At 42.6% G+C, this 23,861-nt stretch overlaps 1 protein-coding gene across 2 annotated transcripts in view; it reads left to right on the forward strand.

The window, feature by feature from the left end:
• Positions 1 to 4,424: 4,424 nt before the first annotated feature.
• The window catches only part of si:ch211-266k8.4 (uncharacterized), a 52,651-nt gene continuing 33,214 nt past the window's right edge, over positions 4,425 to 23,861 (forward strand). Inside the window, exons 1-10 of one of the 2 annotated variants that reach the window (XM_021575388.3) lie at positions 4,428 to 4,691; positions 11,700 to 11,787; positions 12,046 to 12,153; positions 12,325 to 12,517; positions 12,622 to 12,747; positions 13,201 to 13,324; positions 13,436 to 13,505; positions 14,383 to 14,497; positions 18,250 to 18,367; positions 21,610 to 21,719. In XM_021575388.3, the coding sequence (XP_021431063.3) occupies positions 4,561 to 4,691; positions 11,700 to 11,787; positions 12,046 to 12,153; positions 12,325 to 12,517; positions 12,622 to 12,747; positions 13,201 to 13,324; positions 13,436 to 13,505; positions 14,383 to 14,497; positions 18,250 to 18,367; positions 21,610 to 21,719 (1,183 nt within the window). In that variant the 5' untranslated portion in view covers positions 4,428 to 4,560. Of the gene's footprint in view, positions 4,692 to 11,699; positions 11,788 to 12,045; positions 12,154 to 12,324; positions 12,518 to 12,621; positions 12,748 to 13,200; positions 13,325 to 13,435; positions 13,506 to 14,382; positions 14,498 to 18,249; positions 18,368 to 21,609; positions 21,720 to 23,861 lie in introns of both variants that reach the window. The other variant, XM_090211391.1, reaches the window with a different exon arrangement.

A 23,861-nucleotide genomic window follows, 5' to 3' on the forward strand; every position in this document is an offset into this window, starting at 1 on the left:
GCAAGGAAATTGCTGCCAGTAAGATTGCACCTAAATCAACCATTTATCGGATCATCAAGTGCTTCAAGGAGAGCGGGTCAATTGTTGTGAAGAAGGCTTCAGGGCGCCCAAGAAAGTCCAGCAAGCGCCAGGGCCGTCTCCTAAAGTTGATTCAGCTGCGGGATCGGGGCACCACCAGTACAGAGCTTGCTCAGGAATGGCAGCATGCAGGTGTGAGTGCATCTAAATGTACAGTGAGGCGAAGTCTTTTGGAGGATGGCCTGGTGTCAGGAAGGGCAGCAAAAAAGCCACTTCTCTCCAGGAAAAACATCAGGGACAGACTGATATTCTACAGTTAGGGATTGGACTGCTGAGGACTTGGGTAAAGTCATTTTCTCTGATGAATCCCCCTTACGATTGTTTGGGGCATCTGGAAAAAAGCTTGTCCTGAGAAAACAAAGTGAGCGCTACCATCAGTCCTTTGTTACGCCAACAGTAAAGCATCCTGAGACTATTCATGTGTGGGGTTGCTTCTCAGCCAAGGGAGTGGGCTCACTCACAATTTTGCAAGAATGGGCTGCCATCAGTGGCCCAGAAGTTAATTGACAGCATGCCAGGGCGGATTGCAGAGGTCTTGAAAAAGAAGGGTCAACACTGCAATATTGACTCTTTGCATCAACTTTATGTAATTGTCAATAAAAGCTTTTGACACTTATGAAATGCTTATAATTATACTTCAGTATTCCATAGTAACATCTGACAAAAATGTCTAAAGACACTGAAGCAGCAAACTTTGTGGAAATTAATATTTGTGTCATTCTCAACATTTTTGGCCACGACTGTACAAAATGGTGCGTTTCCATGATCTGTGGTTAAAAATATGAAAAAGAAAGGTCCTAAAAAATGCTTCTCTTTGACAACAAAAAGTACATTAAAGCTGCAATATGTTAATTTTTGGGCGACCCAACCAAATTCACATAGAAATGTCAGTTATAAATCTGTCTATCTTTGAAAGCAAGTTTAATAAGTGGTAGATCTGTTCTATATGCTCTATTTCTATGCTTCCCATTCTTAAATGTGTTTTTTTTGTCTTTTACATTCAGTTTTGTACACCAGCTTCAAGCAACTGAAAATACAATATTATTTTTATTGAAAATTCACAGTGGTTTAGATGGTACAATATTCTCTACATTCTCTATGCTTGTTTTGTCACATAAACTGAAATTAGGCGAACAATTAGAATTTTAGCAACCAGGGTATGGCGGAGAGATTACTGCATAGTCCACCTTTAAAATAAAAAAAGAATGCCACATTCAAAACAATTGGGAACTCGGAACTCAGAACTTGGATCTGACTTCAGTGCGATCAAGACAAATGGGAACTAAAAAAAAAAACTAGGTCCAACTAGAAAAAACACTTTTAAACTGTCATCCAACTAGAGATTCCAATTCGGAAACCTGAACATCTATCTAGAGCTCTGACTTGAAGATCACTGATGTCATGATTTGACCAAAAGTATGTGGACACCCCTTCAAGTGGATTCGGTTATTTCAGCCACACCGGATGCTAACAGGTGTATGAAATTGAGCACACATCCATGCAATCTCCGTAGACACACATTGGCAGTAGAATGGCCCGTACTGAAGAGCTCAGTGACTTTCAATGTGACACTGTCATAGGATGGCCACCTTTCCAACAAGTCAGTTTGCTCTGCTAGTTTCCCCGGTCAACTGTAAATGCTGTTATTGTGAAATGGAAACGTCTAGGAGCAACAACCTAGACATACGGCTCAGCCGTGAAGTGGTAGGCTACACAAGCTCACAGAACGGGACCGCCGAGTGCTGAAGCGCATAGCATGTAAAAATTGTATTCGGTTGCAACACTCACTATCAAGTTCCAAAGTGCTTGTGGAAGCTACGTCAGCGCAAGAACTGTTCGTCAGGAGCTTCATGAAATAGGTTTCAATAGCCGCCACACACAAGCCCAAGATTACCATGCATAATGCCAAGCATTGGCTGGAGTGTTGTTAAGTTTGCCGCCATTGGACTCTGGGGCAGTGGAAAACGTACGTTTGGTGGAAGAGGGATAATGGTCTAGGGTTGTTTTTCATCGTTCGGGCTGGGCCTCTAAGTTCCAGTGAAAGAAAATCTTAATGCTACAGCATACAATGACATTCTAGACGATTCTGTGTTTCTAACTTTGTGGCAACAGTTTGGGGAAGGCCCTTTCCTGTTTCAGCATGACAATGCCCCCATGCACAAAGCAAGGTCCATACAGAAATGGTTTGTCGAGTTCGGTGAGGAAGAACTTGACTGGCCTGCACAGAGCCCTGACCTCAACCCCATCGAACAACTTTGGGATGAATTGGAATGGCGACTGCGAGCCAGGTCTAATCGCCCAACAGCAGTGCTCGACCTCACTAACACTCGTGGTTGAATGGAAGCAAGTCCCTGGAGCAATGTTCCAACATCTAGTGGAAAGTGTCTGTTGTAGCAGCAAAGGGGGGACTCACTCCACATTAATGCCCATGCTTTTGGGATGAGATGTTTGACTAACAGGTGTCCACATAATTTTGTATTTGTACAAAAGTATGTGGACAAAAATATTGTATTGTGCTGGACATAATGAAAATGAGTTTGAAAGGTGGTGGAATTTCCCATTAATCTAGCCTGGGTTTCCAGATGAGTGCATCAAGAGAGGAGATGGAGAGAAATACACTTTTGACAATTGGGATGTAGTAAGGCTATAGCTAAATGGCTAGGTATTGGGCCACAACATGTGTTTGCGATCCGAGTTGCCCAGATGGACAGCCCTCTGAATTCGCTACACTTGTGTGATAAATGGGCTTGCATCCCATTTACTGTAGATCTTTAAAGTGTGTTTACAGGGTCAAAGATGCATGGGTCTCATAACAGTAAAGAGACAGAACGTGCCTCCCAAAATGGAGAGGGACTTCTTGGGGTTGTGGATGGTTGGCAAGTGAACTGTGTTCAAACCCAGCAAGTGTGACATGGGGAATTTGAATATAATGTAGCCTTATTGTGTCAAATTTTATTTAACCAGGCAAGTCAGTTAAGAACAAATTCTTATTTTCAATGACGGCCTAGGAACAGTGGGTTAACTGCCTTGTTCAGGGGCAGAATGACAGGTTTTTACCTTGTCAGCTCGGGGATTCGATCTTGCAACATTTCCGTTACTAGTCCAACACTCTAACCAGTAGGCTACCTGCCGCCCAATTATGAGGAGAGATCCAGAGTCAGAGCTAAAGTAATAAAAGCACAGTGAGGAAGCACAAATCAGAGAACTACATCAGCAATGCAGCAATAATTTATTTCAAGTCTTGGTTTACAAATGCTAAAACAGATCTTCCATATTAAAAACCCATTAATATGTCAAATATGTACAAGACAATAGTCCCATGCGTTAGCTGATAAAGCAATTGATTTAACTCACTCACAAACAAACAAAAACATTGTTTTACAACACTCATGGGAATAAGTGGCCAGGAACAAGGAGAGCAGGTTTCTGTGGACTATACTTATGGGGAATCACAAACCACCCCCTCACCCCTACCAACTCATTCAGAGGACCCTCTGTTGTCAAGTGTGGCTGACGAAACACTGACTTCCATCGAATGGCGAGGGGATCAATAAACCCATTAAATTCGGGACACACTCATGACTTGATCGATAAACCCATTAAATTCGGGACACACTCATGACTTGAATGATGCAATTCATGTTCCACATTTCAATAAAATACGCATTCAATTCAAATTAACAATTTCCTGCTGTCATTTTGCAATGTGTCAATTTCAAGCTGTCATTTTTGTTTAATGTCAAGCCTTGTAATCAGACACAAACAACTGCAGTGTCATATAATTAGGCATGTCTCTCAATACTTTTGAATGAAATTGAGCAAACTCCAAACATATCACAATGCATGTTGTTGTTGGGATAGAACTTCACTTTGGAGCCTGCAGTCTTGCTCAAAATGGTTATCGGAGGGTTTAATTAGCACCTATATCCTTTAAAAAAAAATATATATATATATATATATATATTCCACTGCTTTAAGCAGTGCATTACTACACACATGCCAGGAAGGTGGTGATTTGTGATTCCAACTCACATCACATCTTCCCTAAACGATAAGAAAAGTCTGGCTTTCATACTGCTAGAAATTTTCCCAACCTTGATTATGATTCACAACACCTTGGACTGTCTAAGGCCATAAGGAGGCATTCAAGAACTCCGACTTTTACACAAGGGTCATTGCACCGCCACTGTTTGCTACAAGATACAAAGGCCCAATTTATTTGATAGTACAGATGCAATGGTTTATGAGATATTGGCCTAATTCGGAGAAAACATTGCTCAGTAGGCCACACACACATCAGAACGTTTGAAGCAGTTGTGGATCTTGAATACACCCCACTTTCATTTGTCAGTTGTGAATGACGTAAACCGAAATAACGGGCGCGGTGTTTGAACGTTGACAGTGTTCCAGAGAAACAAAGTAGCGAACCGTATAACATTTCATGCACAGTCTTTGAAACAGTTACAAAGTAACTAATTTAGAATGGGTAGAAGAAGAAGCAGCACATTCTCAATTAAAAGGCGCGCTACTGAAGGTTTGGTGTTTGACGAATTCGGGTTTGCCCAGACTAAAAGAAAGGACCAAAAACTTCAACACCGATGTCACGATTACAGGTAGGCTTATTTACATTCAATTGCATTTCATTAATGACAATCAAGGTTTAGGATTGGATGCAGGTTTATCAACAATGTTTTTTAGGCTGTTTTTGTTGGACAGGACTAGACTGGATGTGGCCCTTGATCACGACCCTCAGTTCCATTACACACATTGTTCAAAGGCGTGTTCTGTAGGGAGAGTTTTCAGATCCCCGATGCTCGTTCTGAACATTGACATGCATCACTTGCAGTACGGTTTAGGAAATATAAGAACCTTATCTTTCATAGCAGCTAGAAATAATAAAAACGTTTATATTGATACACACCTTGATAGGGTAAATCAAATCACATTTATTTACGAAGCCCTTTTCACATCAGCCGATGTCACAAAGTCCTATACAGAACCCAGCCTAAAACCACAAACGGCAACCAATGCAAAAGCATGTTGGCTCGGGAAAAACTCTCTTGAAAGGCAGGAACCTAGGAAGAAACCTTGAGAAGAACCAGGCTCTGAGGGGTGGCCAGTCCTCTTCTGGTTGTGCCGGGTGGAGAATGTAACAGTACATGGCCAAGATGTTCATAGATGACCAGCAGGGTCTAATAACAATAATCATCATAATGATCACAGTGGTTGTAGAGGAGTAAATGTCAGTTTGCTTTTCATAGCCGACTTTTCAGAGTTCGAGACAGCAGGTGCGAGAGTCGAAAACAGCAGTTCCGGGACAAGGTAGCACGGCCGGTGAACAGGTCAGGGTTCCCTAGCCGCAGGCAAAACAGTTGAAACTGGAGCAGCAGCACGGCCAGGTGGACTGGGAAGGAGTCGTCAGGCCAGGTAGTCCTGAGGCAAGGTCCCAGGGCTCAGGTTTCGCCGAGAGGGGAGGAGGGAGAGCGAGGTACAGCACATTAGAGGGAGCATACTTAAATGCACACAGGACACCGGATAAGACAGGAGAAATACTTCAGATATAACAGACTGAGCCTAGCCCCCCAACCCAAACTATTGCAGTATAAATACTGGAGGCTGAGACAAGAGGGGTCTGGAGACACTGGCCTCGTCCGACTATAACCCTGGACAGGGCCAACCAGGCAGTATATAACCCCTACTTTGTCAAAGCACAGCCTCCACACCACTAGAGGGATATCAATAGATCACCAACTTACTACCCTACAAGGCTGAGTATAGCCCACGAAGATCTCCCCCACGGTACGAACCCAAGGGGGTCGCTAACCCAGACAGGAAAATCATGTCAGTGACTCAACCCACTCAAGTGATGTACCCCTCCTAGGGACGGCATGGAAGAGCGCCAGTGACTCAGCCCCCGCAATAGGGTTAGAGGCAGAGAATCCTGGTGGAGAGAGGGGAACCGGCCAGGCAGAGACCGCAAGGATAGTTCGTCGCTCCGGTGCCTTCCCGTTCACCCTCACGCCCCTGGGCCAGACTACACTCAATCATAGGACCTACTGAAGAGATGAGTCTTCAGTAAGACTTAAAGGTCAAGACCGAGTCTGCGTCTCTCACATGGATAGGTAGATCATTCCATAAAAATTGAGCTCTATAGGAGAAAGCCCTGCCTCCAGCTGTTTGCTTAGAAATTCTAGGGACAATTAGGAGGCCTGCGTCTTGTGACCGTAGCGGTACGTGTAGGTATGTACGACAGGACCAAATCAGAGAGATCGGTAGGAGCAAGCCCATGTAATGCTTTGTAGGTAAACAGTAAAACCTTGAAATCAGCCCTAGCCTTAACAGGAAGCCAGTGTAGACGCTAGCACTGGAGTAATATAATACAATTTTGATCAAGGTTTGGGTCAAGATTTTAGCAGCCATGTTTAGCACTAACTGAAGTTTATTTAGTGCTTTATCCGGGTAGCCAGAAAGTAGAGCATTGCAATAGTCTAATAATCTAGATGTGACAAAAGCATGGATTAACTTTTCTGCATCATTTTTGGACAGAAATATTTAGATTTTTGCAATATTACGTAGATGGAAAAAAAAGCTGTCCTTGAAATAGTTTTGATATGTTCACTAAAAGAGAGATCATGGTCCAGAGTAACGCCGAGGTCCTTCACAGTTTTATTTGAGACGACTGTACAACCATCAAGATTAATTGTCAAATCCAACAGAACAGTGGTTCCCAAACTTTTTATAGTCTCGTACCCCTTTAAACATTCAACCTCCAGCTGTGTACCCCCTCTAGCACCAGGGTCAGCGCACTCTCAATTTTTTTTGTTGCCATCATTGTAAGCCTGCAACACACACTATATGATACATTTATTAAACATAAGAATGAGTGTGAGTTTTTGTCACAACCCAACTCGTGGGAAGTGACAAAGAGCTCTTATAGGACCAGGGCACAAATAATAATGATCAATCATTTTGCTCTTTATTTAACCATACATATAAAACCCTATTCACAATTTTCAATGTACAAATTACTCACCACAGGTTAATGAGAAGGATGTGCTTGAAAGGATGCACAGAACTCTGCAATGTTGGGTTGTATTGGAGAGTCTCAGTCTTAAATCATTTTCCACACAGTCTGTGCCTGTATTTAGTTTTCATGCTAGTGAGGGCCGAGAATCCACTGTCGCATAGGTACGTGGTGCAAAGGGCATCAGCGTCTTAACAGCGTGATTTGCCAAGGCAGGATACTCTGAGCGCAGCCCAATCCAGAAATCTGGCAGTAGCTTCTGATTTAAAAAACATTTTCACAGAACCGCTTGTTGCAATTTCAATGAGGCTCTCTTGTTCAGATATCGGTAAGTGGACTAGAGGCAGGGCATGAAAGGGATAACGAATCCAGTTTGTGTCATCTGTGTCGAAAGTACCTGCGTAATTGCACACCCAACTCACTCGTGCTTCACTATATCACATTTGACATTGTCCGTAAGCTCGAGTTCATTTGCACACACAGTCATACAATGATGGAAAGACTTGTGTGTTGTGTCCTTGTTAATGCAGACAGAGAAGAGCTCCAACTTCTTAATTATAGCCCCAATGTTGTCCCTCACATTGAATATAGTTGTGGAGTGTCCCTGTAATCCTAGATTCAGGCAAGGAAAAAACATCACACACAGAGGCCAGTCGTGTGAGAAACCCGTGATCATGCAAGTGGTCAGACAAGTGAAAATGATGGTCAGTAAAGAAAACTTTAAGCTAGTCTCTCAATTAAAAAAATGTGTAATTACTTTGCCCCTTTAACTTCTGTATGTTCTAAAAGCGTTACATGGTCGCTGCTCATGTAATTGCATAGTGCAGAAAAAACACACGTTCAGGGGCCTTGCTTTAACAAAGTTAACAATTTTCACTGTAGTGTCCAAAACATCTTTCAAGCTGTCAGGCATTCCCTTGGCAGCAAGAGCCTCTCGGTGGATACAGCAGTGTACCCAAGTGGCAGGCACGTTACCACTCCACTATGTCTCCTTGTCATGGCTTTTGCACCATCAGTACAGATACCAACACATCTTGACCACCAAAGTCCATTTGATGTCACAAAGCTGTCCAGTACATTAAAAATATCCTCTCCTGTTGTCCTGGTTTCCAGTGGTTTCCAGAAGAGGATGTCTTCCTTAATTGACCCCCCATAAACGTAATGGACATACCACCAGGAGTTGTGCCAGGCCCGCCATGTCTGTTGACTCATCCAGCTGTAATGCATATAATTCACTGGCTTGTATGTGAAGCAGTAATTGTTTCAACACATCTCCTGCCATGTCACGGATGCATTGTGAAACAGTGTTGTTTGATGAAGGCATTGTCTATATAGCTTTTGTGGCCTTTTTTGGCCTTTTCCCTTAGCATTGCCCCAGCCATATCCGCGGCAGCAGGAATAATTAAGTCCTCGATAATAGTATGCGGCATGCCTGTCCTAGCCACTCAGTAGATCCCTATATAAAATATGCGTCTTACCCCTTCTTATTAATGGTATCTGTTGCTTTGGCTTCAGATACCATTAAAATCGCATGGCATGCTTTCGCTGTAAAGCCAATCGGACAATGCAGTTAGATAAACAAGACTTTAAGCTTTTAACCGATGAAAGACACTTGTATGTCCATAATTGTGCGGGCCATCCAATTTCACCGGAAGTTGTCAGCCCTTTAAGACACTGATGCCCTTTGCAACCACGTACAGTCAAAGTCGGAAGTTTACATACACCTTAGCCAAATACATTTAAACTCAGTTTTTCACAATTCCTGACATTTAATCCTAGTAAAAATATTCCCTGTCTTAGGTCAGGTAGGATCACCACTTTATTTTAAGAATGTGAAATGTCAGAATAATATTAGAGAATTATTTATTTAATCTTTCGTTTCTTTCATCACATTCCCAGTGGGTCAGAAGTTTACATTCACTCAATTAGTATTTGGTAGCATTGCCTTTAAATTGTTTAACTTGGGTCAAACGTTTCGAGTAGCTTCCCACAATAAGTTGGGTGAATTTTGGCTCATTCCTCCTGTCAGAGCTGGTGTAACTGAGTCAGGTTTGTAGGCCTCCTTGCTCGCACACACTTTTTCAGTTCTGCCCACAAATTTTCCATGGGTTTGAGGTCAGGGCTTTGTGATGGCCACTCCAATACCTTGACATTGTTGTCCTTAAACCATTTTGCCACAACATTGGAAGTATTCTTGGGGTCATTGTCCATTTGGAAGACCCATTTGCGACCAAGCTTTAACTTCCTGGCTGATGTCTTGAGCTGTTACTTCAAAATATCCACATAATTTTCCTGCCTCATGATGCAATCTATTTTGTGATGTGCACCAGTCCCTCCTGCAGCAAAGCACCCCATAACATGATGCTACCACCCCAGTGCTTCACGGTTGGGATGGTGTTCTTTGGCTTGCAAGCATCCCCCTTTCCCTCCGAGCATAACAATGGTCATTATGGCCAAACAGTTCTATATTTGTTTCATCAGACCAGAGGACATTTCTCCAAAAAGTATGGTCTTTGTCTCCATGTGCAGTTGCAAACCATAGTCTGGCTTTTTTATGGCGGTTTTGAAGCAGAGGCTTCTTCCTTGCTGAGCGGCCTTTCAGGTTATTCCTGAGTGGTATGACGGCTGCGTGGTCCCATGGTGTTTATACTTGTGTACTATTGTTTGTAGAGATGAACGCGGTACCTTCAGGCATTTGGAAATTACTCCCAAGGATGAACCAGACTTGTGGAGGTCTACAATTGTTTTTCTGAGGTCTTGGCTGATTTATTTAGATTTTACCATGGTGCCAAGCAAAGAATCACTGAGTTTGAAGGTAGGCCTTGAAATACATCCACAGGTTCACCACCAATTTACTCAAATTATGTCAATTAGCCTATCAGAAGCTTCTAAAGCCATGACATAACTTAGTGTATGTAAACATCTGACCCACTGGAATTGTGATACAGTGAAATAATCTCAGTGAACAATTGTTGGAAAAATTACTTGTCATGCACAAAGATGTCCTAACCTACTTGCCAAAACTACAGTTTGTTAACAAGAAATTTGTGGAGTGGTTGAGGAATGAGTTTTAATGACTCCAACCTAAGTGTATGTAAACTTTCGACTTCAACTGTACCTATGTGAGAGTTTCTCGGCCCTCACTAGCATGAAAACTAAATACAGGCACAGACTGTGTGGAAAATGATTTAAGACTGAGACTCTCTCCAATACAACCCAACATTGCAGAGTTATGTGCATCCTTTCAAACACACCCTTGTCATTAACCTGTGGTGAGGTATTCATAAATATGGTTTTATATGTAAGATGGTTAAATAAAGAGCAAAATGTATTATTATTTGTGCCCTGGTCTCTAAGAACTCTTTGTCACTTCCCACGAGCCGGCTTGTAGCAAACACTTATTCTTATGTTTAATAATTGTAGTGTGTGTGTGTGGCAGGCAATGATGTCAAAAAACAACATTTGAGAGTGCGCTTCCCCTGGTGCTAGAGTGAGTATGCAGCTGGAGGTTAAATGTTTGAAGGGGTACGGGACTATGAGTTTGGGAACCACTGATCTTGGGTATTACTAGTTATTAGTTGGTTAACCGTTTTTTGTACTCTGACGTCGCGTCTAAACAGATTATTTGTTGCGATTGCAAACGTACTAAAATGGTGGTCCAATAGTCCAGGATTACGAGGAAAAACATTAAGATCCACAATGTTTATTCCTCTGGACAAAACTAGGTCCAGAGTATGACTGTGGCAGTGAGGTAGGTCAGGAGACATGTTGGACAAAACCCAGAGTCGATGATGGCTCCAAAAGCCTTTTGGAGTGGGTCTGTGGACTTTTCCATGTGAATATTAAAGTTACCAAAAATGTGAATATTATCTTCCATGACTACAAGGTCCGATAGGAATTCATGGAACTCGGTGAGGAATGCTGTATATGGCCCAGGAGGCTTGTAAGCAGTAGCTTTAAAAAGTGATTGAGTAGGCTGCATAGATTTTGTGACTAGAAGCTCAAAATACGAAAACAGTCGTTTTATTTTTTTGTCAATTTAAATTTGCTATCTTAAATGTTAGTAACTCCTCCACCTTTGCGGGATAGCACATCAAAATTGTGATTAGTTCATTGACTATAACTGCCTTAGAAGTGAGGGATCTAACATTAAGTAGCCCTATTTTGAGATGAGATATCACAATCTCTTTCAGCAATGATAGGAATGGAGGTCTTTATTCCAGTGAGATTGAGAGGTCCTGTATCAACAAACTCACTTCCTTGACAACTTCCTTCACAACAGCTCTGCGCTGCTGGCGCAAGAAGTATAACTCCCTGACTTCTACAGAGGTCACGTCAGAATGACCATGTAAAGCCTTTAGGTGCATTTTAATTTACGTGCCATATGCTTCGAAAGATGCATTTTCGTGTCTTTTTATTGACGCTTCTAAAAGTTAAAACACAGCATCTGGATTGTAGTTTGTGGTTGAAGTTAATGGCTGAGAACTGTAGGGAGAAGGCAGACTCCGCCTAGAATTTTCAATAGCTAGACTGGATTGGACATGCGCATTCAAAGAAGAGAAGAATTGTTTCTTTGAACTGACTGTTTCTCCCCCAGTTACCCCCAACTCAACGCCCGTAGGGTGAAGGAATTGTGTGAGCTTCTTAGTTACTGGAATGGATCCAGTTTCATCTGCAGAAGCCAGGTATTTTGTCCTACTGAATGTATTATAGAACACCATTTGCAACATATTAAATTAATAGGCTATGTTTAGATTAGACCTTCCTTAGGCAGTTGTTTGCCAAACAGCCTATGCATTATTGACTTGTTTTACATGGTGCACCTTCAAGTGGTCACATGACACAGTGAAAGTTTATCTTACAACAGACCTGGAACATTTCAGTTATCACACTATTTTTAAACATATTTTGTAGGACATTGGCCACATTCTTTCCCTTTTCAGATCGAACGTTTTATGAGAATGGGAATCCCTCCAGCTTTAAGAGGGCGAGTGTGGAAGTGCCTTCTCAACATCGACAAACTAAGAGAATCCAGTGCTTTTAACTATCAGGTGCAGTCCCATAACCACTGTACATATCATTTTCAAAAGTACACTCTAGACTGGCACTTGCATTATTGAAAAGCAAAACAATTTCCCTCCTCCATAGCCTACTTCTACAGTGACACATTTAAGAGACATAGGCCAATTGTTTTATTTAGCTGTGTATTCACTCAATGTCAGAAATGTTTGGATGAGATCCGAGGGCCCCTGGTTGACCTGGGAGTTAGTGAATACGGAATCATCTCAGCCATAGCTACTTTGAATGACACAGAGAATGACCTGGGGTCCAACCAACTTCCCTCCCGCTGTCCCCCGGACTTGGCCTACTCCAGTGCAGATGTCACCATCTTTCGTCAGATCGCTCTGGATCTGCGTGAGTTATGGGATATTCTGTAGACCCCCTTTTCTCTGTACTGACAGTACGTTTTCTCTGCACATCTGGGATATGAATGGCTGATTGCATTTTACTTTGTACAGAAAGATCCTTCCCAACCCATCGCACCCTGATGGGCGAGAGTCCTGAGGCAATAGAAGGCCAAGCCAAGCTCTTCCGAGTCCTCATCGCCTACGCAAAGTACAACCCTAAGATTGGGTATAGCCAAGGTACAGTAAGGGGAGCTGACTGTTTGCAATCATGTAGCGGTATGCACGCAAGCACCAATTTGGAACGATGCTGTTTAAATAATGCTGGGGCTGTTTGACGGAGGCACAGATGCATGTATGCAATAACTGTAGTTTTGTCATTAAACAAATCCTTTTGAATTACAATATTCCTTGTTAATGTACTTTCATGACATCCAAAAACAATTCACCTACCATGCAGTTGGTAGTAACATTTTAAGTTCCATACTTCAGCCACTTGGGGGCAGAAGAGTCTAAGTAGACGTTGAGCTGGTACGGCACCATGCTGCCAAGCTAATCACACAAACATTTCCAATAATACATAATGTGTTTAAAAATTACCTGCATGGTTGACATTGGTGTGTGTGTGTGTGTGTTCCCTTATTTTATCCATATTAGTAGTGCCTTATTATTGACTGTTCATATCTTTATCAGGAATGTCATACATCGCTGCAGTGCTTCTTATGCACCTAAGTGAAGAGGAGGCCTTCTGGGCCTTGGGAGTTCTTCTAGAGAAGCCTAAATATCTGTCAGAGCTGTTTGACCTCTCCGGGGAGAAGTGAGAATGTCCTTTCAAAGCATATCACATTATGAATATTTTTATTAATGACATGAAGTAGCATACTTGCTGAAGTACTGTATTTAACTGGTCTTTGCTTTCTAATGTTAGGATCCAGCATCAAGCGATGGTGTTTCACCAGTTCTTCAAACACAGGAAACCTCAGCTCTCCAAGCACATAGTAAGTGTGAGGAAGGACCCAACTCTCTGCGTACAACTTGTAGTAGCTCTTAGGTACAAATCTCATATTGAGAGGACTTTAAAAAAACTGTTATCCAGGGATATCTGGAGGGGAATCTGCTTGGTGACTGAACATGCCTCAAATGTAGGGCTCTTCTCATCACTCTTCCACTGTGCATTCCTCTCTAAAATCACATGGCTTTCCTACAGAGACCATCATCACTGCAGCACATTGTCTTCAGGGACTGGGTTTTACTACTAGATTCACAGCTGCTTCCCAGTTACAGTCTGAGCTCATGTACGGAAAGAGGGTTGGCCATGTTGGTGTCACACAGCTTTATCCTGGAAATGACAGCAGTAAAAGCTCTTTGCTTACAGATGCCTCCTGCTTTATGTTAGAAGGGGGAAGCTGTGTGTCTATGATGTCTCTGAAAGCAGCTACCCCTCAGCACAGTTTTAGCTAAGTAATGAAATCTTGGTCTGTGAGTGAAATATGGAAGTTCCTTCACCAGCTCGGACCATGCCATTGCTCTCTTGAGTCCCACCACACTCTATTTACCTGCAGCCTTAGGCCCCTTTAAATGAGAGACTAAACCTCTCTGCTGCTTGACTCTCTCTTGAGAGATTTTCTATTTCTCGGTGTTGACTCAGCACGTCTCAGAGAAAAGCTGCCCATTCAGTGCCGGCGGCCTGCACACCACAGTGGCTTAAATGCACTCGAGTGAATGTTTCTAATGCCTTATTTGAAGTACCAAGACCAGCATTTTACCACTGACTCTTGATAGAGCTCTGCTTAAAAGTTTATTTTATTATGGAACTCAGTCAGTTTTCAACATGCAACTTTCTGTTCCTTAATTCTCTTCTTTCTTTTCTTTAAGGAGGATGTAAGGGTTTCGTCCATCCATTTTGTTATGCCTTGGTTCCTAACCCTGTTCACCTCCCTGCCCTGCTGGGACTCTGTGCTGGCCATATGGGACCTCATCATGTTGCATGGTAATACTAACAGGGAGGTACAGACTTTGGGATTCTGTAAACACTTTGTCATTGTGTACATTATTGTTATCATTTTTCACCCTACCTTTTCGCCTCTGCCTCACACTTCAGAATCAGGAGATGGCTCCTGCCCTATGAGCTGTTCTGGCTCACACACGCTTAGCGCAAGGCCACCCACATACATAATATACAGTGCCTTGCGAAAGTATTCGGCCCCCTTGAACTTTGCGACCTTTTGCCACATTTCAGGCTTCAAACATAAACATATAAAACTGTCTTTTTTTGTGGAGAATCAACAACAAGTGGGACACAATCATGAAGTGGAACGACATTTATTGGATAATTCAAACTTTTTTAACAAATCAAAAACTGAAAAATTGGGCGTGCAAAATTATTCAGCCCCCTTAAGTTAATACTTTGTAGCGCCACCTTTTGCTGCGATTACAGCTGTAAGTCGCTTGGGGTATGTCTCTATCAGTTTTGCACATCGAGAGACTGAATTTTTTCCCCATTCCTCCTTGCAAAACAGTTCAAGCTCAGTGAGGTTGGATGGAGAGCATTTGTGAACAGCAGTTTTCAGTTCTTTCCACAGATTCTCGATTGGATTCAGGTCTGGACTTTGACTTGGCCATTCTAACACCTGGATATGTTTATTTTTGAACCATTCCATTGTAGATTTTGCTTTATGTTCTGGATCATTGTCTTGTTGGAAGAGAAATCTCTGTCCCAGTCTCAGGTCTTTTGCAGACTCCATCAGGTTTTCTTCCAGAATGGTCCTGTATTTGGCTCCATCCATCTTCCCATCAATTTTAACCATCTTCCCTGTCCCTGCTGAAGAAAAGCAGGCCCAAACCATGATGCTGCCACCACCATGTTTGACAGTGGGTATGGTGTGTTCAGGGTGATGAGCTGTGTTGCTTTTACGCCAAACATAACATTTTGCATTGTTGCCAAAAAGTTCAATTTTGGTTTCATCTGACCAGAGCACCTTCTTCCACATGTTTGGTGTGTCTCCCAGGTGGCTTGTGGCAAACTTTAAACAACACTTTTTATGGATATCTTTAAGGAATGGCTTTCTTCTTGCCACTCTTCCATAAAGGCCAGATTTGTGCAATATACGACTGATTGTTGTCCTATGGACAGAGTCTCCCACCTCAGCTGTAGATCTCTGCAGTTCATCCAGAGTGATCATGGGCCTCTTGGCTGCATCTCTGATCAGTCTTCTCCTTGTATGAGCTGAAAGTTTAGAGGGACGTTCAGGTCTTGGTAGATTTGCAGTGGTCTGATACTCCTTCCATTTCAATATTATCGCTTGCACAGTGCTCCTTGGGATGTTTAAAGCTTGGGAAATATTTTTGTATCCAAATCCGGCTTTAAACTTCTTCACAACAGTATCTCGGACTTGCCTGGTGTGTTCCTTGTTCTTCATGATGCTCTCTGCGCTTTTAACGGACCTCTGAGACTATCACAGTGCAGGTGCATTTATACGGAGACTTGATTACACACAGGTGGATTGTATTTATCATCATTAGTCATTTAGGTCAACATTGGATCATTCAGAGATCCTCACTGAACTTCTGGAGAGAGTTTGCTGCACTGAAAGTAAAGGGGCTGAATAATTTTGCACGCCCAATTTTTCAGTTTTTGATTTGTTAAAAAAGTTTGAAATTTCCAATAAATGTCGTTCCACTTCATGATTGTGTCCCACTTGTTGTTGATTCTTCACAAAAAAATACAGTTTTATATCTTTATGTTTGAAGCCTGAAATGTGGCAAAAGGTCGCAAAGTTCAAGGGGGCCGAATACTTTCGCAAGGCACTGTAATATCTTATACAGTGCAAATTGCAATACAACATATATAAAAATGGATGTGTCTCTTCAGTCCCTGTTGTGCTGTAATGTGTTCTTTTTATCTGGTTTTATTACTAGCTTGAGTTACCTGGGGAGGCAGAGTTCCATGTAGTCATGGCTCTATTTAATACTGTGCGTTTCTGGTCTGGACCTGGGGACTGTGAACAGACCTCTGTTTGCATGTCCTATGTTGTACCGATGAGTATCTGAACTGAATGCCAACTGCTTGAACAGACCGTTTGGTACCATCAACACCTCGCACAAAGACCAACAGCAATCAATCTTTCGTCAACTTTGAGCCAGGAGAGATTGACATGAATGTTACTGACATTTGCCCTCCGTGTACATCTAAGTGCTACTCTATTCTAGGTCTATTGCAGTTGGTCCATGTCCCCCTTTATCACACATGACCTACACAACTGGGCTATAGTCCAGGTGTGACAAAACTAGCAGCTGTCTGGTCGACTGAGCTGTCAAGAAAGCAGAGCGACGCCTTATCATGAACAGACCTTTTCCATTTGAGCAACCATTAAGTGTATATGTTTTGTCCATGACAGCTTGCTATCTAGGGTAACACCCAGCAGTTTAGTCTCCTCAACTTGCTCAATTGCCACATTATTGAATAATAGATTTAAATTATTTTTGTGCTGAGGGCATGATTTGTCCTGATAACGATGCTATTAGTTTTTGATTATTTAGCACCAGCCTATTGCTTGTTACCATTCTAAAACTGATTGGAGCTCTGTTAAAGTGTCATTTATTTGACATTCGTTGCCGACGTGTATACTGTTGAGTCGTCAGCATACATAGACACACAGGCTTTAGTCAAGATCAATGGAAGGTCATTAGTAAAAACAGAACAAAAATGGCCCAAGCTGGCTGACCTGCGGTACACCACACTCAACCAAATTTGCATTTGAGGCATCCATTAAAGAAAAACTTCTGTGTTCTATTAGATGGGTACTCTCAATCCTTAAGGCAGAGGATGTAAATCCATAATGCCTAACTTTTCAGCAACATGTTATGATCGATGACAGCAAAAGCAACACTGAAGTCTAACAAAACAGCTCCCACAATCTTCTTACTATCAATTTCTTTCAGCAAATCATCAGTCATCAGTGCCAAGCATGTTCAGTCCCCTTCCCTATAAGCATGCCGAAGGCCTGTTAATTTGTTCTGTAAAATAATTTTGATTTGGTCAAGTTTGCTGAGCACTGGTAACAGGCTGTTTGAACCTTCTTTTTTATTTTTAATTTTACCCCCTTTTTCTCCCCAATTTCGTAGTATATTAGTAGTCGCTATCTTGTCTCATCGCTACAACTCCCGTACGGGCTCGGGAGAGACGAAGGTCGAAAGTCATGCGTCCTCCGAAACACAACCTAGCGCTGCGATGCAGTACCCTAGCCCACTGCGCCACCTGGGAGGCTGAACCTTTTTTTAAAGGGTTCTCTGCTATTCTTGGGCAGCAGAATTACCTTTGCCTTGCTCCAGGCCTGAGGGCACACACCGTCTTCTAGGCTTAAATTGAAGATGTGGCAAAACAGATTCGCAATGTATTCCGCTACCGTCTTCAGCAATTTACCATCCAAGTTGTCGGTACAAGGTGGCTTGTCCAAAAATGTTTTCAACTCTTCCACATTCCCTTTGCGGAACTCAAAACTACAGCGACTCTTTCATTATTTTGTCTGTTATACATGAATATGAAGGCTCAATGTTTGTTGTTTGCTAATCTTGTCAACAAAAAGTTTGATTTGTTGGCTTTCTAAACATGCTCACAGGTCCTAGAGGTCCCTGCTTATCTCACTATCTAGAGTTTTTATTATACTGACGGTCATTGACTAAATGGTCCCAGATCTGTTTGTGCTGTTTTGCCAGCTGTATTTATAGTTACTTTGTGTCCAGGCCTCTCTGCTGTGTTCCGTACTGGTCTTACCATCATTCAGCTGCTGGAGTCTCGGCTAATGAATCTGACTGACGAGGCTGCCGTGCTACCCCTGCTGCTAAGGGTACCTGTGGATGTGTGAGTGTTACGTCATCCGTATTCAAAAACACAGAGACTTGGGCCCACACAGTAGATTTAAATCATCATAGGCAACATTATATACATTTGCTTTTAGTGGACAGCCATTTTAGTTCTGATTTTCAATACAAGCATCTCTTAAATAGACTTGTCTCGTGCAAATCAGTCAATATAGTGTCAGCAGTTAAACATATTTTGTTGACGTCTAGCGGTCCCTATGGAAACATGGCAAGGGCACTGGGTTTGTGTATATAACAGTGGCTGGCCAGTTCATGATGTGAAGCAGTTGTCATATTTGTTTTAATATCTTAACCAAATCCTTTTAATCATTCTCTTGCCTGCCTCTCTTTTGAAGAAATATTTCTCTCTACAATGTTTACTTTGGCCAAAGAACTGTGGATTAGCCTCTTGTTACTGTGGGATGAACAGCATTGAGTCCCATGAGCATGTTAATCAATGGAGTTTAAGAGCTCTTTGATTTCCAGGCTTTGTTTTATTGGGTTGGGGAGTCGTTATAGCAACGGTGCCTTGCTAATGTTTTGTTGGTGTCCTTGTAGGATTTAGATGGCATATTAGGGACTTATTGGCTGTTTATTGATTTTGCCCAACTTGGGATCGTTGTAGGTCTCGACTAGTATATTTAACTTGCCTTTCTATTAGAAGCATTACTTTACAAAGCAATATACAATTTAGATATTATTTGAGATTGGTTATGAAATAACTTCAGTTTCTTTGAGGATGTTTTCTGCAAAACAAGTCATTAATTTGTGTTGTTCACATTAATATTTTGCCTTTGTGACAGTTGTCAGCAGGCACCGAGCCACATGCCACATTGAAGGGCTCTTGTTTCTAGCTTGGCATCTGTGTGCCAGCCCAGTGAGGTCATGGCTAAGTGGTTTCTCTGTCTCAGACCAGGATCCTCTTACGAAAGGAAGAAACAAGCTACCTGAAACCACAGCCTGTCTTGTCCAGTGAGAGTGGGGGGAGGGGAAGCAGAAAGTATAGGGTCAGAGAGTCATCTATACAGAGGGATTAGGCTATGAGCAGTCAGCCGGTTGGGATACAGCATAAAAACATCCTCTCACCCCATTGAGAATATAATATTTTCAGGAGACCTGATTTAACCCTGGCTTTAACTCAAAATCCTTGGCCATGGCCAGGCTCTCCTATCTGCTTTAATACAGAGTGGAGAAGGTGGACAAGTGAAATGCCAATAGACAATCATCTGATTAACGAAGGACTTTCTTTCATCCATTTAATCTATTGGTTTCTGTCCATCACTGCCCACCCCTTCCCCCCTTATCTCCATTCAGGCCTATTGACATGTCCCTCTGCCTGAGGAGTTGACAGCTCATTTGTTTGCTACCTTTCACTGACAAGCCCACATCAATGCAGCCACTTTTTCACTGTGCTTTATGTAAGAGCCAGCGTGATGTGAAGCATAGGGCTGTGTCCCAGCTCAAAGGGCTTTTTAACTGAATGCTTTTGTAACCATGATATACAGTGCATTCAGAAAGTATTCAGACCCTTTCCCTTTTTCCACATTTTGTTATGTTACAGCCTTTTTCTAAAATTGATTAAATAAATGTTTTTTCTGAACAATCTACCCACAATTCCCCATAATGACAAAGCAAAAACAGATGTTTGCAAATTTACTAAAAATAAAAAACGGATACCTTATATACATGTGTAAGTGTTCAGACCCTTTGCTATGAGACTCGAAATTGAGCTCAGGTGCATCCTGTTTCCTTTGATCATCCTTAAGATGTTTCTACAACTTGATCGGAGTCCACCTGTGGTAAATTCAATTTATTGGACAAGATTTGGAAAGGAACACACCTGTTTATATAAGGTCCCACAGTTGACAGTGCATGTCAGGGCAAAAACAAAGTCATGAGATCGAAGGAATTGTCCGTAGAGCTCCAAGACAGGATTGTGTCGAGGCACAGATCTGGGGAAGGGTACCAAAAAATGTCTGCAGCATTGAAGGTCCCCAAGAACACAATGGCCTCCATCATTCTTAACTGAAGAAGTTTAGAACCACCAAGACTCTTCCTAGAGCTGGCCGCCTGGCCAAAACTCAGCAATCGGGAGAGAAGGATCTTGGTCAGGGAGGTGACCATGACCCCGATGGTCACTGTGACAGAGCGCTAGAGTTCCTCTGTGGAGATGGGATAACCTTCCAGAAGGACAACCATCTCTGCAGCACTCCACCAATCAGGCCTGTATGGTAGAGTGGCCAGACAGAAACCACTCCTCAGTAAAAGGCACATGACAACCCGCTTGGAGTTTGCCAAAAGGCACCTTAAGGACTCTAAGGACCATGAGAAACAAAATTCTCTGGTCTAAATAAATCAACATTGAACTCTTTGGCCTGAATGCCAAATGTCACGTCTGGAGGAAACCTGGCACCATCACTACTGTGGAGCATGGTAGTGGCAGCATCATGCTGTGGGGATGTTTTTCAGTGGAAAGGAATGGGACACTAGTCAGGTTCGAGGGAAAGATGTACAGAGAGATCCTTGATGAAAACCTGCTCCAGAGCACTCAAGACCTCAGATTGGGGTGAAGGTTCACCGGACAACGACCCAACAGAAGAATGACAGGACTAAGCACACAGCCAAGACACGCAGGAGTGGCTTTGGGACAAGTCTCTGAATGTCCTTGAGTTGCCCAGCCAGAGCCTGGACTTGAACCCGATCGAACATCTCTGGAGAGACCTGAAAATAGCTGTGCAGTGACGCTCCCCATCCAAACTGACAGAGCTTGAGGATCTGCAGAGAAGAATGGGAGAAGCTCCCCAAATACAGGTGTGCCTAGCTTGTGTCATACCCAAGAAGAATCGCGACTGTAATCACTGTCAAAAGTACTGAGTAAATGGTCTGAATACTTTATAAAATAATTTTGAAAACATTTCTAAAACTTTGTTTTTGCTTTGTCATTATGGGGTATTGTGTGTAGATTGTTGAGAAAAAAAACTATACATTTTAGAGTAAGGCTGTAGCATAAAATGTGAGTGAAATCAAGGCGTCTGAATACTTTCAGAATGCGCTGTATCAAAGGTTTGACTATTGCCATTGAGTCTTGAGGGCAATTCAATTTAGCATGTTTTTCTTCTTCCACCTATAAAGCCAACTGCCATGTATTGCTTCAAACTGATGTGATGGCTGATCAAAGTTGAATGAGGAGATGATTTAAGAAGCTTTTCGGTACTAATGTAAGGCCCTTTTTGTCCCCTCCAGCTCTCAGCACTGTGTCCTGCTCCCAGCCCTGTGGAGCACAGAGGTACAGGAGTGGGAGATCAAGTGCATGAACAGCCTGGTGTTGGAAGAGACCGAGGGACACCACTTAGGTAACACACGCACATAAATCAAATTACATTTTATTTGTCACATGCGCCGAATACAACAGGTGTAGAAATGATCACAAGCCCTTAACCGACACACATTGTTGTAGTGGTACAATTAAATTACTCTACCGGACTTCCTCCTGTGTTCTGTGTTTGACCAATGACAGGCCCTGATGCTGCAACGGGAAAAGTGGGTGGGAAACTAAAGGATAAGTGGGAAGGTCTGACAGAGTAACCTGAGATGGTCTTTCACTCTGCACAGTCCTCAGTGTCCAGGCCTTATCTGGTGGTCCATGATAGTCATGGATTTGGTTGGGTGAGTCTGTAAGACATTTGTTCATCATGACTAAATGTCAGAGCTGTTTTACTTGGACCCTGGGGATGATTCACAAACCTCAATGTAATGTATGCGCTTTGTGTCGCCAATTTTGTCAAGATCGATGACAAAAAGTGAAACGGACGATTCTCTGTCGTTCTCCTCTTTTCTTTCTACCCTCTCTGTTTTTGTCCTTTTCGCTTTGTAGAAAATTGGTTGATACAACATTTAGATCATGTGCTCACTCTTTGGAGTTCTTAGTTTTTGTTTTCAGTGATGACTTGAAGTGTTTTTACAGGAACTTTGACATGACGACTCACTGCCTTGCCGCTCAGCCCTGTGGGTGGTGCTTTAACCCATGTTACTAATGGATGACAGGGATTTTAGCATTCAGAGATGAACTGGGTTAGGCCAGACCCTTTGTGTGTGTGAAAGATCATCATTCCCTCCCCTTCAGCTGCGGTAACTAGCCATCATCCTGGCATAGTCTCAGGCACAGTAAGTATGATGATTTCTCTGAGAGTGAAATGGCTCCTTGATTAGCTGCTATGCGCTCTGTGCTGATCTGATCCCAGGCCTTACATTACCGCTGTCCCCTTAGAAATCCCCTTAGATTTCAGTGTCTGAGTCGCGTCGCCGTGTTTGTGTCCACTCTCTTGGCAGACAAAAGGGGAACATATTTTGAGTTATTCAGTACCTGGCTCGACATGCCCTTTCCCTATTGTAGTTTTATCTTCACACCAGACATGCTGGAATGCCATCTGACACGTGAGCACTGTCAGCTCTGAGTCACAGCCTGGCTCTGACTGGGAGAGACTCCTGGAGGCCCTGTCAGTGAGTCACATTATTCCTGCAAAATGGCTGCCGCAGACCCTGTTGTCAGTGAGGATCAGGGGCCCCACTGTAAAGCTAATTGAAAGGCTCAGCACAGCAGCAGATTTTACAATGTGAATCTCTCATCAGGCTGTTGTGTGTGTGAGTCAGGATGAGTCATCCACACTACCTGCTATTTAGCTAGCTGCCTCTCTTGCTCCAGGTGGAAAGGAGCTAAATCAAAAGCCCCTCAGTAACCAGGCCTTCAGAGCCAGCCTCCTCCAGTCTGCAGTCCTTTTTGACAACCTGCACTATAGATACTATGACAGACTGAGGAATTCCAAAAAAGGATGGAACTGTTTTGGGTACACAAGAGTCTAGATTTTTCAGAACCAGTTACATTTGTTTTTTTTACTGGAAGTGTTAATTAAGGTTTGTTTTAATGATGTGTCTCCTATCCTCACCAACTGTGCCAACACCTTTATCGCCACTGATATCGTACAGACATGAGATTCTACTCTAAAATAGCTTGTTTTGAAATATGCATTAAATGGCAGACATCAATATAGACTTAAAGATGAATAATGTAGGTAGTAGTGTGTTTTGGAGCTGTGAGTTCTAGCTGCTACCTCCTGTGTTGGAGCAGGATTGTATTCTGCTTGTGTGAGCTAGCTTGCTTGCTGCTCTGGCCGTCTGGTCTGGTGCTAGACCTTTAGTCAGCACAACAGTGATAGCAGGTATTTCTCTTTTTCTCGTCCTCTCCCTCTCAGCATGTTGTTCCTCTGCTCGTGCAATGATTCAGCTGCTTTCTGAGGCTTTAAAAAAAGTGCTGCTAGGGCCACCTTCACCTGTAGGACTGATCTGGACTTTGTTCTGTATAAGCAAAGAACAGTTTTCCTGGGTTACAATATTTGAGTCTGGATCATTGAGGTGTATTTGGTAACCACAATGAACATATTTAGCTGCAGAATTGTGATATTTTTATATAAGACTTCAAGAGGTCAGAATGCGTTTTC

This window comes from Oncorhynchus mykiss, chromosome 2, assembly GCF_057628025.1.
Source record: "Oncorhynchus mykiss isolate SJ-2025 chromosome 2, ASM5762802v1, whole genome shotgun sequence".
In the NCBI taxonomy this organism is placed as follows: Eukaryota; Metazoa; Chordata; class Actinopteri; order Salmoniformes; family Salmonidae; genus Oncorhynchus; species Oncorhynchus mykiss.